The 15,312-nt window shown below is 32.5% G+C and overlaps 1 protein-coding gene and 1 long non-coding RNA gene across 2 annotated transcripts; both read left to right on the top strand.

Annotated features, from left to right (window-relative positions):
• Nucleotides 1-1,118: 1,118 nt before the first annotated feature.
• On the top strand, nt 1,119-5,150 carry LOC134233422 (uncharacterized). Its single transcript, XR_009984989.1, has 2 exons — nt 1,119-1,319; nt 4,590-5,150. It is a non-coding gene; the product is annotated as an uncharacterized LOC134233422 (long non-coding RNA).
• A 7,190-nt stretch (nt 5,151-12,340) lies between these two features.
• On the top strand, nt 12,341-14,425 carry LOC134233411 (uncharacterized). The gene is made up of 4 exons (XM_062715380.1): nt 12,341-12,523; nt 12,776-12,840; nt 13,137-13,298; nt 13,409-14,425. The coding sequence occupies exons 1-4, from the start codon at nt 12,429-12,431 to the stop codon at nt 14,239-14,241; spliced, it is 1,155 nt and encodes a 384-aa protein (XP_062571364.1). The 5' UTR covers nt 12,341-12,428; the 3' UTR covers nt 14,242-14,425.
• The last annotated feature ends 887 nt before the right edge of the window (nt 14,426-15,312 follow it).

The following is a 15,312-nucleotide window of genomic DNA, read 5'->3' as shown; positions in this document are numbered from 1 at the left end:
AACATTTTAGTGATGTATCATGTTTGCCATTTTTACATTGGGTGTACATGTATTGTGTATAACCTCATCAAACAGATTATGAAAAGGTCGATAAACATACGTTCAATCTGTTTTTATTCTCAATCATGAAATATTTTAGACAGTGGGACTGTAACTGACAATGTATGCGAGCATCCGTAAATTCAAGACGAAATTAGCATGAAGTATCCAAAGAACTAAAGCAGACACGCGACACAGAAGAAAGGGAAGGGAGGGGGAGGGGAGAATTTTTTCTACATTTTTTGTACAACATGAGAAGGTGTTCAACAATAAAATAAATTGAGAAGCTCAAAAGATCTTTCTTCAAAATATTCATTTTAAATCGACAACTAAAACTAATTCCTGAAGAAGTGTCAAAATCAAATATCAAATACTTTGTGTCGTACCTATAGAGAACCTATACTTTTCCATAATTAAAAGAGAAGTAATTCAGGTCAATTTTCATTGCATAGCTATTTAAAAAAAATACCTTAGATTAATGCTCCTTTTAAATTGCATGTGCATTACGATGAAATAGCTGGACATTAAGCTAAAAAAAACTATCTTTAAAAACGTGTTTGTTTGACCTTTTAAAATGAACAGACTAAAATCTTTTTTAAAACTTCCAAATAATTTATTCCAGGAATTTCTCATCCTATTAACAATTTATTGCCTTCAATCTTAATTTTTCAACACTGAAAATTTCCGACAAAAAAAATTCGACCTACCTACCAATGTAGTTTTTTTTTAACCCGAATAGGGAGAAGGCAAACAAACTTCATTTCAAAAACGGCCTAGCGGGAATTTTTCAGCCACCACTGGAAATCTTTAAAAAAATACACACTTAATTGTGAAAAGGAGATATCACACAGTCACTTGACGGAGAATAAATTTTTATAAATAAAGTACATTATTGTACATCAAATTACACCCAAGAATCTGTCTTAGTGTAAAAATAAAACAACATCCCCCTGTTCTATTGCGGAGAGTTTCACTCAAGGAGACGTTTTGACGTCGCATTTACCTTGTTGACTTTAGATGCGTCTTTTGACGTTACGTCATAATAGACATAAGGGAGGTTTTTGCTTGGCGCGTCACATTTGTTTTTAATATCGCATTAGAGTCAATATGTGTATTAATAAATGATTTCAGCTTGTTCCTACATGCTATCCTTTAATCCTTATTTTATTCCAAATCTTTGAGTTGAAAATAACCAATAAAGTCAGAATAAAATATTTTCAGCATGGCATGCTTCAGTATATAAAACGGTTGCCTGTCGTTCTTTGGGGTAGAAACTATAGGTTTGTATTTTGTCTTAATCTCTACTTTGCAAGAAGAATGGTAAATGGCATTATAGATGACCTACTCAGTAAAGGATATACACATCCGTGTATTATTATGTTTGCCCAAACCTTGGGGGAAAATGCAAGTTGGTCTTTCATCGCTTAAATTAGATATTTTAGAAAATTCATTTTTTTTTCTCCGAGAATGGTCAAGATTTTGGGAAGTGTTTGTAGCTTAGCCCGTTACATGTATGAAAATTATCCCATGTTTTCCACTATCGTTCATGCCCTAAAATACACTAACTAGACAGTGATTCCTTACTATGACCATATGGTCATATAATATACGACCATTCGTTATGACCATATGGTCATTACGCACATGTATTCACATGTGCACGCGTGCAATGCTAAAATGTGAATGAACTTGTACACATCTGGGTAAACGTGGTTAAAATCTCAAATGCATAGAGTTTTTCTTATTTACGAAGCTTAGAGGGAATATGGCACCAAAAGGGAGTTGGGGAGCGTTTGGGGAACATCTGTAACGGTCCCCGTTACAATTAGCACTAGTTTGATATTGTGTTATGTGCAGGCAACGTTGGTTTTACACGCATTGATTACCCAATCTACAACTGGAAGAACATTGAACGGAAAAGATAATTTAGCACAAAAAATATGCTTTAATTGAATATAAAATAAATCACTTAACCTGCAAATTGCTGAAATGCTTTGTTTTAAGGTTTCCACCCTTTAGGCTTTGTGTGTAGAAACATATTGTCTTTTTTCTTAAAAAAATCATTGCTCAATATTCTGATATGAATTACATGTAGATCACTTTAGAGTAGGAATACTTTTACCATGTGTATTTTTTGTAAAAATATGATTCCCTATATAGTAATAAATATATATATACCGTGGAGGTTAAATTGAACATGCAACACCGATACATGTATAAAAATTCAAATATTTCAAAGATATAAGTTTAATTAATTGTTAAAATGAAGGATCAACCCCTTTCCTTGAAGACATAGTCAAGAGAAGACAAAAATTAGATGGTTTTATTTAAAAATCTTGAGAACCAATGGGACAGAAAAGCTGAAAATATTTGAAAGCATCCAGCTGAAACGTATGTTGAAGCGTCCAGGACTAGTTTTCAAATAATGACCGGTCGCGGGCAAAAATATATATATACAATGTAGATCCAAATTTCACATAGAAATATACGCCCCGGATCAATCGATCCCGGTGCATAAAAATCTTCCATAAAAACTTCTTAAGATCCGCTGGGTTAAAAAAGCTGAAACCGAAGTGGAAGTATCCTGAAGAAGTATAGATTCTCAAAAAAACGGAGGCGTACAAGGCGAGGTCAACCCCCCACTATGAAAAAAGACATTTCTCAATTCTAAAAGTAGTATTTGTTCAAAATTTTATGGTTTATATCATCTTTAACACATGAAATCCTGTAATTCATTGCCTTATTAATTTATTAATTATTTATTTTTCACTCATGTTTTTATGACATTTGAAAACAAAAAAAAGAAAATGATTCGAACTCTTTCCATAGCCGCAAAGCTAGGTTTGGTCCACGACCAACCGCTTTTACCACTACGCTACGAAGTATACGTATTATTTACGTCTATCAGTGTGATTTAAATGAACGGGTTTGTTGAAGCGTAATTTTTTTCAGAAAAGTTCGATTCTGATATAGAATGGGTTCAGATTCCATTTTTTTTTTGGACAAATGAAATAGATTTCACATTTACGTTTAATTCCATCATTTAAGCGTTCACGAAGAATGGAGACTTGACCCATTCATGTTCAAAATTCGTTTTTTATAGCTACATTAAGCCCATTTCCCACTAAATATGCTTAACTTTCAACTTTGAAATAAAAGATTATCAAATGATAAGTCGTTCAGTTAAAAAAAATGCTTTGAAGATGACATGACTGAGAACATGATTTTAGAAAGTTATAACTTTTCTGTGAATTTTAAAAATTGAGAAACATTTTGTCTCAGAGCGGGGGATTGTACACGCCTTATACGCCCTCTTTCTTTATAAATCATGACCCTGAGACTACAATGCATGGGGAAGATTCAAATTTTGACATGAAAATAAATAGGACAAATATTCAAAAATTCTTTCAAGAACCACTGAACCAGAAAAGCTGACTCTTTTGTGAAAGCATCTTTGGGCAGCTAGCTTGGATTCGAAATTGTTCTTGACCCCAAGGGGTTGGGCCCATTGGAATGGAATCAAAGATTACATTAAAATGTATCTGAAAAGTCTTCCCAAGAACCAAGGGGCGAGAAAAGCTAGAACTAATGTGAGAGTATCCAGAGGTAGTGATGAAATCATTACCCTCATAGGTAGGGCGGGTCACACATGTAAAAGATCCAATTATTACTTTGAAATATATTTGGAAAATCTTGAATAAAAATTTCTTAAGAACCACTTAAAAGCAACCATTAGTTAATTATAATATCTAAACTGTAGCACTGAAGACTTCCCCAAAAGTGTGTATGTGAAGAGGGGGGGGGGGGGTTACCCCATCCGCACTAGTACTACTGACCTACTTGAAAAGGAAAATGGAAAGGCGTCGTTTTGTGTTAATAAATATATGAAAGATTTATTTTAAACCATCTTTATTTTTGCAATTCTCTATATTCCTGCACATCCCACTGACAACTGCATTTTTATTAAGAGAAGACATCACTCTACTTGTGAAGATACGATATAGACAGATGCTCGTATTTATTAATAGGATGAAAACTGCTTTGTAAAATTATAAAAAATAAATTGTTTTCTGGAGATTAGAAAGGATTTGACTCGGGACATTTTAATCATTTCTTCGGGAGAGGGCAAACACATTGAAAAACTATGATTATTTGAACCATTTCCAGGTTAGCTTGGAATTTCATTAAGGCGTGGCATACTCGACGTTACATAATTAACTTCTGAAAATTACACAGCTTTCCTTTATTGTTAAAATATGCATGGGATAGAAATTCAGGCAAATGCCAGTTAGTGTATCAATTAACCAATGGTGTTGTCTCGTCCGGCAAAGAGGAGGAGCTTCAGCTATCTCAATGTTGTCAGCATCAATGTAAAGATCCTGATGTTATTTATTTATCAACCAATGAGAATCTTTTCACCATTCGACAGACCTTAATTTCGTAGCACCAAAAATGTCACGCCTTACTGAATGTACAAATTAAACTGAAAATTGTTCTAAGGAAATGAAATGTCACATGTTTAATTTGATTGTATATATTTCAAATTTCAGTGCCCTGCATGCAGTAGAATTCTTTGGTCTGTCTGTAACCAAAATGTCAATGGAAAGGAACATCATGCATAGATCTACAGTGTATCGTGTCCGGCTGTGTGTGTTACATAACCTTTTTTGTTAAAGCTTTTAGATTTTTTGTCACTATACATGTACACGTATTTAATAGCATGTTCCACCTGGATTTCATGGTAAATCATTGATGTTTTTCCTTCCTGTGCAAATGTTATAAGTTTTCAGTTTATGAATGATTTGTGATACAAATTATCTTATTTTTACATGTATACAGAACACTATATTGGGTATTTTTTGACTGAATGTTATCTACTCGAGATCATGCAGTCGCCAGATATCTCTGATATATTTTATATTTGCATGTATATTACGCAGTATTTGTTCAAGGAGAAAATTTTAAATAGTGACTAAACTTTGATAAAATTAGATTCTTCGATACACTGTCTCCATAGCATTATGCAAATATAGTAAGTATATATCATTGTACCGTATTTATTTTAATAGAATAAATGACTACAATTTAATAAAGGCATGAGGGATTTGAAACCATTCGTTATTTTTCTTTTTGTGTCTCATTGACATCCATCATTCAGAGATAAGAATAGCCCCAGCATCATCACATGCACACACAGTCATTCATTTAAATGCATCCATTGTTGTATAGTAGTTTTTCCCCCATAGTAGCTTTTCCCCCCGGAAAACTGGCTATATAGTAGTTTTTCCCCCTAGGGAGAAAAGCTACTACATAGCAGATTTTCCCCCATAGTAGGGTTTCCCCCTAACGTTTTTGGTTTAGATTTTTGAAAATTGTTTATGGAAAGCTGATTAGGCTTTAAATCGATGTTTTGAACAGTGACTGAAGTACGTTACATTTATGCACTTGCATACATTAATGAACGAAAAAGTGTTTATTGTCAACTGTATAAACGTAAAGAATTTATCATACCTGTCAGGCAATTCATGGAACTACTTGGATACTATATTTAAAACTTAAATTATACAACGTACATGGATTATATATTTCAAATACATGTATACACGTGCTATTAATTAAAGAACTTTTTTTTCCCTTTTTTAACTAAATTTAATTTTTTATGTGAAGCAAAATCTTCTGACATTGTCTTTGTTATAAACATGTGTCAGCCAAAAGATCATAGTGCACGCTGATAGCGAATGCGCTTATAATGAATATTGACGCTTACAGCAAAGTGATTTTAATTCCCAATGACTTTAAAATATATTGTAATCGTAACAGATATTTAACGAATTACGGTTATAACAAAGCAAAATCCTTCATCCCTGGCACTTTGTTATAAGCGTGTCTTACCGAACTTTTATGTTGTAAGACGCCATATTAAATTCAATAAAAAAACGTGAAAAATAGAAAGGAATAGTTAGTGCCAATTTTATTAGATTTAACTTTAAAGATTTAGCTTTTTTATTGTATTTACATTATATATCTTCAGTAAACACACTGTCCCCCCCCCCCCCGCCCTTTCATTGTTTTGAAAAAGAAGTCCTAGGTTTGTGGACTAGACTAAGGAAAAGCGAATGTTCCCAAATAATTATTTCAAAGTATAATTATTTCGATAAATAAGCAACTTTGGAATTTGTATTTATTTAAATGCAACACCATTTACCTGAGCCAGTTTAAAGATAAGATAAAGAAATAGTTAATAAAATAACCTTTTAAATTGCATATCTTCATTTGTTTTCTTTTGTAGTAATTCATGATTTTTTTTATAGTGAAGTTTTTACGTATTAGATATCAACCATGGAGAAGTTCATATCAGATGTAGTTTTGAGGTGAAATAGGCTGTTTTTAGGACTGCAGTACATATGTATATGGATAATTGATTTTAAAGAAATGTAAACCAAATATTTATGCAAAAAATACATACACATGTATATATCCAAAAACACAAAAATATGTACGGTTTTTTTTTTCAGAATCCAGCAGCATTTGGATAGGAGTCTATTGGGACAAGATTTTTTTTATATTATTTCACAAGTGAAATATAATACAAAAGTTCTGTCCCACTCGTGAAACCAATTTCCTTATCGTAATTTAATGGATTGATTTCATAACAAAAAGAAATGTCAGTCTACTTAATTACGTGTCGGTGATAATCAATGTCTTTTCAAATACGCATGTATTGCGAATTATTACAAAGAATGGTCCTCCATAAACTTAACCGGAATGAAAAAAAGGGGGAAAATCTTCTATATAGTAGGTTTTCCCTGGGGGTAATCTGGCTATAAAAGAGGGGAAATCCCACTATATAGCCATCTTTCCATGGGGGAAAATCTACTATATAGCCATTTTCCCGGGGGAAAAAACTACTATATAGCTATGTTTCCGGGGGGAAAGATGGCTAGGGGGAAAGGCTACTATACAACACCATTCCTAATCTTGGATAAAATCAGTAATTTGCAGAGTTCCAGAAACGAACTCGCATTTTTGATATTTGACACACAGTAACGCATACCCTTCAGCTTAAGAACATATAAGTGGACCATTTAAATATCGGGAGGAGGGCATATACAAGTTAAACTTTTAACATTATACATATACATGTAATGTTACAAAAAATTCTATGAAGTTTGTACATTTTTTGAAAACTTAAAAAATCGCGGAATCTCTCACTGTCTCCCCCCTCCCTCCCTATCACATATCCCGCTTAAATTAATCAGGAACAGATGAAAACTATTTTCTTTCTCACTCATAAAGTTATCCCCCATACTGCTATTTGCTGTATCTTATGCCAAGATTCCTATAATATCCATTTTGTTGCACTTACAACATTCGCAAAACCCGTATTTATAATTTTCTAGTTTCAAAACGTTTTCAAATATATATGAAAATTATACTATTTTAATTTGAAATGCTTCTCTCTTGTAATAGTGGGGTTTTTTGGTGTGGAGGTAGTATATCTTTTTTACTGATTTCTTTCCCATGTACAGTTGATAAATGAGTGCACAAGCGTCGGAAACAATTTAAATTGGGTGAGGGGGTCTTCTGTCACAAAACTTCTAACGGTCCTTGATACACGTGAAGGATCATCAGAATATCAAGTCTAACATGGGTCATACTATTTGACACGGCGGAGTGTGCTTACATGTAACATTCTTTTCCTGGAGGCATCTGTTGCCGGTGTAAAGACGAATAATGACCCCCATCGAATAATGACCGGGGGGTAATTTTTCAACGACAAAAAATGACCCCCACCCCCCCCGTAGAAAAAAATCATTTTTTGTAGAAAAAAATCATTTTTTGTAGAAAAAGGGTCTTAGGGGGTCATTATTTTATATGTAAGTCCTATAAAATAATGACCCCCATTGAAAAATGACCCCCTTTAAAGTGATACAAAATATACAATCTTTGATATCTTTTTTACAGCGAAACTAATTTTTACATTTTCTGTAACCAGAAAAATACAAAAAGTCGTATGAAATAATTAAGAGATTCACGTAGTCTTTCAATGCTAAAATTGTGTTTGAAAAGAGATTCTTTAATTGTTAAGTAAATAAAATTTCTTTTTAATATTCCTCCTTATAATGTTTGCTTAAAGAATGATATTCCAGTTGTTTTTAGAAATCAAACCATGCAAAAATCAGGTTTAAATACTCTTTAATAGGAAAAATTAAATTTTCCGTCATTTCAACTTTTAGTTTTTTTAAGTTTGGCAAATCCTATTTGACAATGAAAGTGGAGGAAATTTTTATCCCCCCCCCCCCAAAAAAAAAGAACATTACGTTAAATCAAAACAAAAAAAAATAAGTGAAAAGCAAAAATATAAATAAAACTCTATATCTTTCAATAATACTGAAAAAGGCTCTAAATAAGATATTGAAATGAAGTTAAGCCTTCACACAAGTACTATCATATCATAATTTACTTCGCCATGATTAAAGCATACTTTAAATGTTGGTGGAGTTATACTTGAAAGTATTGTGGCAAAGTAACAGTTAAAAATTAGTAGAAAAGTAGTTTATTTTTAGCTTATTTTTAATTTCTTCTTATAGAAAAATAAAGGTAGGGTGTTTTTTTTGTTGCTTTTGTTCAATAGCGACTTCCTCCGAAATACGAAAGGGGGTGGGGTAAGTATAAAACCTAAAAATATGCTCTGTAAAGCTATGGGCTAGTATAAGATACACAGTCATTCTAATGCAAAAACTATACATGTAGACATAAACTTTTGATTAAGCACACAGTATTGATTACATTTCTTTTAACGTAGAACCTACTTCGTATGGCATCATAACTGGTATATGTGTTAAACCTGTTCTAACCCATTAAGACGTTATAATTAATTCAATGCCACTTTTTCCCGTACTTGACAGCTTCAATAAAAATGGTAGAAAATACTGCATTTTGAAATTCACAGAATTCAATCATGCCAACATAATCTTAATTCAATTCATATATTTTTCGGTTTATAATGCTTAATGGCAATATATTTCTTAAATAAGAAAAATATGTAGGCACCTTTTATTTACTAGATCTAGACCTGAAGTTGACAAACCCAAGACTATCTAGTGTATTGAAATTACAATGTACATACAACTTTCGTAATAATTTGAATGGTATGTAACCATTTTGAAGGAATGCATAAATCGTAAGAAATATTTACTTGCCAGCTATATATAGTGTAATATATTGATGAAATGTGTCTAAGATGTACGTATTGTAGATCGTTTGATCGTGTATACATTTTTGTGATATCTATAATGAAATGATGTGCATTCCTTTTAACAATTATTTGTTACCTAGTCATATTCTTGGTGTTTGATTACAATTTTTCTATTAAATATGATCTTTTTAAAGTAAAAGTACAATTTCTGATAAATATTTAATCTGAAAGTAACCCCAAACAGTCATTTAATTATTAAATCCCGTGTAAGTGCAAAAAGGTCAAGAATATGAGTATCAGGATATAGCCTATCTTTCATTAGTTAGAGGGGAAAGGTATATATTTTAATCATTTTTTGTAATCATTTGGCTATGTTCTTGAAGATTGAAAACATTGTTACAAAGACTTCTAAAACATATTTACAAATATAGGGTAAATAATTGACTAAAAATAATAGAGTTCATTAGACTTTTTTTTAATGGTGGACTTATCTTTTATGTTAATTGAATAAAAAAGAAATTATTCTTGATAAGATATTGTTTAATATTATTCAGTTCAAAAAGTTTATAAACGACGAGGTTTGAAGAAGTATTTTTGTGATTTTTTAATATTCCCTTTATGACAAGTACCCCTAAAATATTTGAAAATGTGAAGTCGCATTAAGTAAATACCATACCAAATTTCACAGCCTGTTCTAGATTAAAAAACAAGGAAACATATCATGATATCTTTACTGATTGATAAGCAAGTACTAATTTATCATTTTGAAAAGTTTGAAAATCTTGTGACAAAGTCTTTTCCGACATAGGTTCTACCTTAATTCTTGTTTTACTCCACCCTTTTACTCAATTCTGAGTATATTTTTCAGAGAATGTAATATGAAAATCAGAACAAACATTTTCATTGTTGTAACGTCTTCTTTATAATGTATATTAATATGAAAAGTTAATTGAAAACCATTTCTTTTTATGTCCCCGTAATCGAAGATTCGGGGGTATATAGTTTTATCGTGTTCGTCTGTATGTCCGTCTTTCTATCTGGCGGTTTGTTTGTTCGCAAAAACCTTAACCTTTACCATTACTTTTCATTTATTGGAGCTATGACTTTCATATTTAATATGTATACTCCTTGTGACAAGACCTTACTTTGGGTACCACCAAATTTGACTTTTTGACCTTTACCTTGGAGTTTGTCCCATTTTACAAAAAAATGCCAAATTTTTACTTTGGCCATAACTTTCAAACGGTAGATACAAGTACTCTTATACTTCAAATATGTAGTTTTTGGCATTACCTTTCATTGGATACTAAAAACCTTGACCTTTTGACCTTGACCTTGGAGTTTTCCGTACTTATGATTTTTTTTCCTTGGCCATAACTTTTGAACGGTAAGGGCAAGGGTATTCATACATCACATATGTAATCCTTGTTACATTAAACATTTTCTTAAGAAATCATCAACTTTGACCTTTGAGTTTGACCTACCTTTTTCCTAATTTGCAGTTGTATTTCTTGTGAGAAGACCCTACTTTGGGTAACAATATATTTAAATTGCATTTAAGAAAAGTTTAATCTTTGCTATGTTGCCATACAGGAGCATAGCTGTTTCACAAACACATCTTTTTATATATGAGGATTTGCGGATAAGAGATGGATACCTCAAAGCGTAACAGACAGACGGACGGACATCCCGATCACTATATACCCTCCCGCTTTTCGAGCGGAGGATATAATAATATATATTATACTGATGATTTTTTCTGTCAGTTCGATGATTTCCACCATCAAAAAACAATGTTTACCTAACCCTTAAGGCTTGATAAATCTTTTACTCCTTTAGATTCTGAATCATTGCATTTACCTTTAAATATAGGTATAAATGTATAATGTTATGAGATCAACATATCAGTTTATTCCCAATAAGCTCAGGTGAGCATTTTGGCCAATATGCTTCTTTATCCAATTTTTTTTGCCCCCTAAACATTTTAGCTTTAATGTACAGGGAGTCATTTTTCTACGGGGGTCATTTTTCTTCACGTGGGTTCTGCAAATTTTTAAGGAAGTGACACTTTTTCTACGGGCAAAAGGGTCATTTTTCGACGTTGAATAATGACCGGGGGTCATTTTTCGCTGTCGAAAAATGACCCCCGGTCATTATTCGAAGGGGGTCATTATTCGTCTTTACACCGGCATTACAAGATCGAGAAGTTCACTCTAAATTGAAATATCGGTATACAGTAATATGCCTTGTGTTTTGATGAATTTAGTCGATGTCTGAATGGAAGGAGTGATGTCTTTGGAGAGATTACATCCGTGTGTTTGAAATTCTCAAGTTTAGGCATTGATGTTCGTACCAAAAAATTCTGTCACCATTTTAAATTCCTTATAAAAATTTTATCCCCTGTCTCCTTCAACAATAACATAATATATTAGGCATATCCAGGCTGATCAAAACATCTTCAACATGTTCAATGCCATTCACAATTAAATCAATTGACTAAAAATGATCAACTCTATACAAATCTTCACAAGTGTCGTGGTGATACATAGATCCGTCGTAAATTCGTTTTGGAGAACGTCTTCGACGAAGCACTGCGAGACCTTCAATACTTTCAGAACACAGAATATATGGGTCTTTTTTGCATCCTCATAAGATGAGAGATAAGCTTCGTTTGTTTTTAGAGACTCCAGAGTTTCACAGTGCCTTGAGTCATTCTCTGACCTTCTGCAGCAGAGATTATAGTTTTTGTCTGTAGAGCTTTGCTAAGGATATCGCTATAATGGAGCAACTGTTCACCCAGCAGACAACCAATAAGTTAAAATAAATAAAAATATAGTCACAACGCCTCTTATTCTTCATCTCATCCCTGATACTTTTACATATTCCATCAATTCCTCCCATACTCCCTTTAGTATTTCTTTGTATTCAGTATAGCACTCTGGGGAGCATCTGCCTGACCTGCCCTTCTTGTTTGACAAAAAAAAAACCCATAAGACTTGAATATTGAAATTGTTTGATGTGGCCATCAGAATGCCGAGTTATTGTAGTGTCAATGTGCACACTTGGTATTATAGTATTAAAAAACACTGCTAAATCTGTAGAGTGAAATAATTATAAGCACCATTTTGACTTCCTGTCATTGTAAATTTTCAATGCTTCCTGGATTTGAATTGATAAACGCAATATTAATATGTGTTTACGTTGTTATACATTGCAAATTGTAGGATTATTTTTCATATTTTCTTGTTCCAATATTAAAAGTACAAAGATCTGCATCTTGAACAGGTAAGAATTAATATCGTGCATCTGAAACTTTCACTTGAACTACATGTTCAAGAAGGAATTCAAAATCCTAACGCTATATGTTAGTGATCTTAATTAAGTGCTTCATAATTTGTGTTGTTTAATTCCATTTATTTTTAGTAACAGTGTGTTCTACAGGAAATAAATTGCATTATTTTTTCCAGTCATTTTTTAAAGGATTATATTCATTTAGAGTAGAAAACTATTGTTTCATTAATTTTAATCTATTTTCAGAACTGTGACGGATTCTACTTTCTGTTGTGCTAATTTTTACAAAGACGAAAAAGGGAATTGTAGCTGTAAGATGTTGATTATAATAGCTGATTGCATTAAATTTATCTTTTCTGGAGATTTTTTTCTATCAATATCTAAAAAAGTAGCTAAATTCTTTCATTTCATGTTTTATGCACGTGTTGTACATATTGTTTGTTAGAATTTTTTTCAATAATTTTACCAGCTAATTTTCCCACTTCAGTTTAATTTTGCAAAATCATTTTAAAATCTATTTAATGATTGGAAATGGATTTTGTATTTTTTTCCGATACGTCAGCTCATTTCATTGTACATGTTGTACATGTATCAGTCATGATTACAGTATGTTCACCGGGATACTATGGGGATACATGTGAAAAAATTTGTCCACGTGGTACATTTGGTCAAGATTGTGGTGGACAGTGTAGGTGTTCCCCCGAGGATTGTGACCACGTGACAGGATGTCCACAGTTAAGCCAAGATGTAACCACACAGACAATCACAGGTATAAGCTACGTGTACATATTTAAAAAAATAATATACCCATTGTGTTGATAGCAAGCTGTTAAAAATATTGACGTCTGAGATTTTTTCTGTCTTTTTCTATTACAACAGAACATCAAGAGAATAAAACAACCACAAGCTTAATATTTGGACTACCTGTCTCTAAAATAAAGGATGGCAACCCATCAGTAATATCACCAACAATAAAACCTCATGTATCAACATTTACCAGCACAAATCTGTACTCTTCTAAGATTCAAACAACTTCATCTACTTCTGATATTACCAATCTGTACTCTTCTAAGATTCAAACAACTTCATCTACTTCTGATATTACCAAGGCGGGGGAGTTTAACAGTAATTATTTACTATCTGGTGTCGGATTGCTGTTAGCTATTTTATTAATTGTAATCATTTTCCAACTCCGTTTGAGATCAAAATCTTCGCAAAAAAAGATATCAAGAAGAGAAAAGAAAAGTGACACCGAAAGAAATGTATCCAATGATTCTGAAAGTATGCCACGTGAGAGTGATAAAAAGCAATACAGCAGGTTAGAACAGGATAAGGACAGCCGCCATGTCTATCAGAAGGCTGAGTCTGAGTATCAGGAAATTGATCAATGTTTAGAAATGTTGGAGGTTTCATCCAGACCAAAAGAGGGTTCTTTATCAAAAGAGGAGTCTTCGGGAGAAAGTAGTTATTTGGAAAATTATTTAGAACCTGTTATTTCAAAAGTAGATATAGTGAACAGCAATGACAGACAACGACATTCTTACATAGAACTTTTGGATTCAGACAAAATCATAGTGAATGAAAACGTAATTGATGGACGTATTGAAAATACTAGTAATTCATCGTCCTCATACGATGATGTAATGACTGAATGTTCAACAGTTGCAACGGCTAATGGAAATAATGATACGTATCTTGATGTTCAATTTTGATGAGAAGTCAAACAGGAAATAAGATAAACTCAATTTGTAACTTTCTCTAAACTGTCTGTAAAATCAACTCATCAACTTGTGCTATAAGGTTTTTTGATTACATATTTGATGCTTATTCGCTATTGTTGCTTTTTTTTATCCAAGGTGCTCTTGAAATACTAAGATAAACTATGGATACTTGTAGTTATATATCATATGAGGATATGAAATAGATTTGTTTTTAATTATGGGATGAATTGATCTTCATTACTATGTTTAATGATTGACTTCAAATATAACGAAATAATGCAGAACATTATTAAGCTAAACTAGTGCTTATTGTAACGGGAACCGTTACAGATGTTCCCCAAACGCTCCCCAACTCCCTTTTGGTGCCATATTTCCTTTGAGCTTCATTAAATACGACAAATTCTGCACATTTTTTACTTTAGCAATGTTTTCCCAGAAGGATACTTATTATATGCAAATTTTAGCATTGCACCCGTGTGCATTTGAATGCCTGCGCGTTATGACCATATCATCTTGTCTACACTATCTATAATTATATTTTTATGTACTACATATTAAAGCATTCAGTCCAAAAATATTAAAAATCACTCATTCAAGTGTATTTTTAATTTCACTCTTTCCAAATGCACGCACATGCGTGCACGTGCATGATGACCATACCTCTTTATAGGAGTCCTGAATATTTATCTATGTTCTAAATCCCATCCTGTTTGGTTGAAAAACAAGGGAGTTATAGCCATTTCAAGTTTAAGCCAATCAGATTGCAGCACACGTGCATGCGTGTGATTTCTTGATTTTTTTTGTACATTATATTGCTGGATATCCTAGTATATAACAATGTTTTAAATTTCAAAGCATTTCGTCAAAAAACAAAGTTGATGCAGCCATTTAAAGTTTCAGCCAATCAGATTGCAGCACACGTGCATGTGCGTGATTTCTTGAAATTTTTTGTATATCATATTGCAGGGTATTCTAATGTTTGACTATGTTTAAAATTTCAAAGGATTTCGTCAAAAAAAAGAGATATTGATATTTTTATTTCAGCCAATCAGAGCGAAGCTC

This window comes from Saccostrea cucullata, unplaced genomic scaffold (assembly GCF_032062105.1).
Source record: "Saccostrea cucullata isolate Sc308-1 unplaced genomic scaffold, CSIRO_AGI_Scuc_v1 ctg3354, whole genome shotgun sequence".
Lineage (NCBI taxonomy): Eukaryota > Metazoa > Mollusca > Bivalvia > Ostreida > Ostreidae > Saccostrea > Saccostrea cuccullata.
This window is presented reverse-complemented; position numbering and strand designations above follow the sequence as displayed.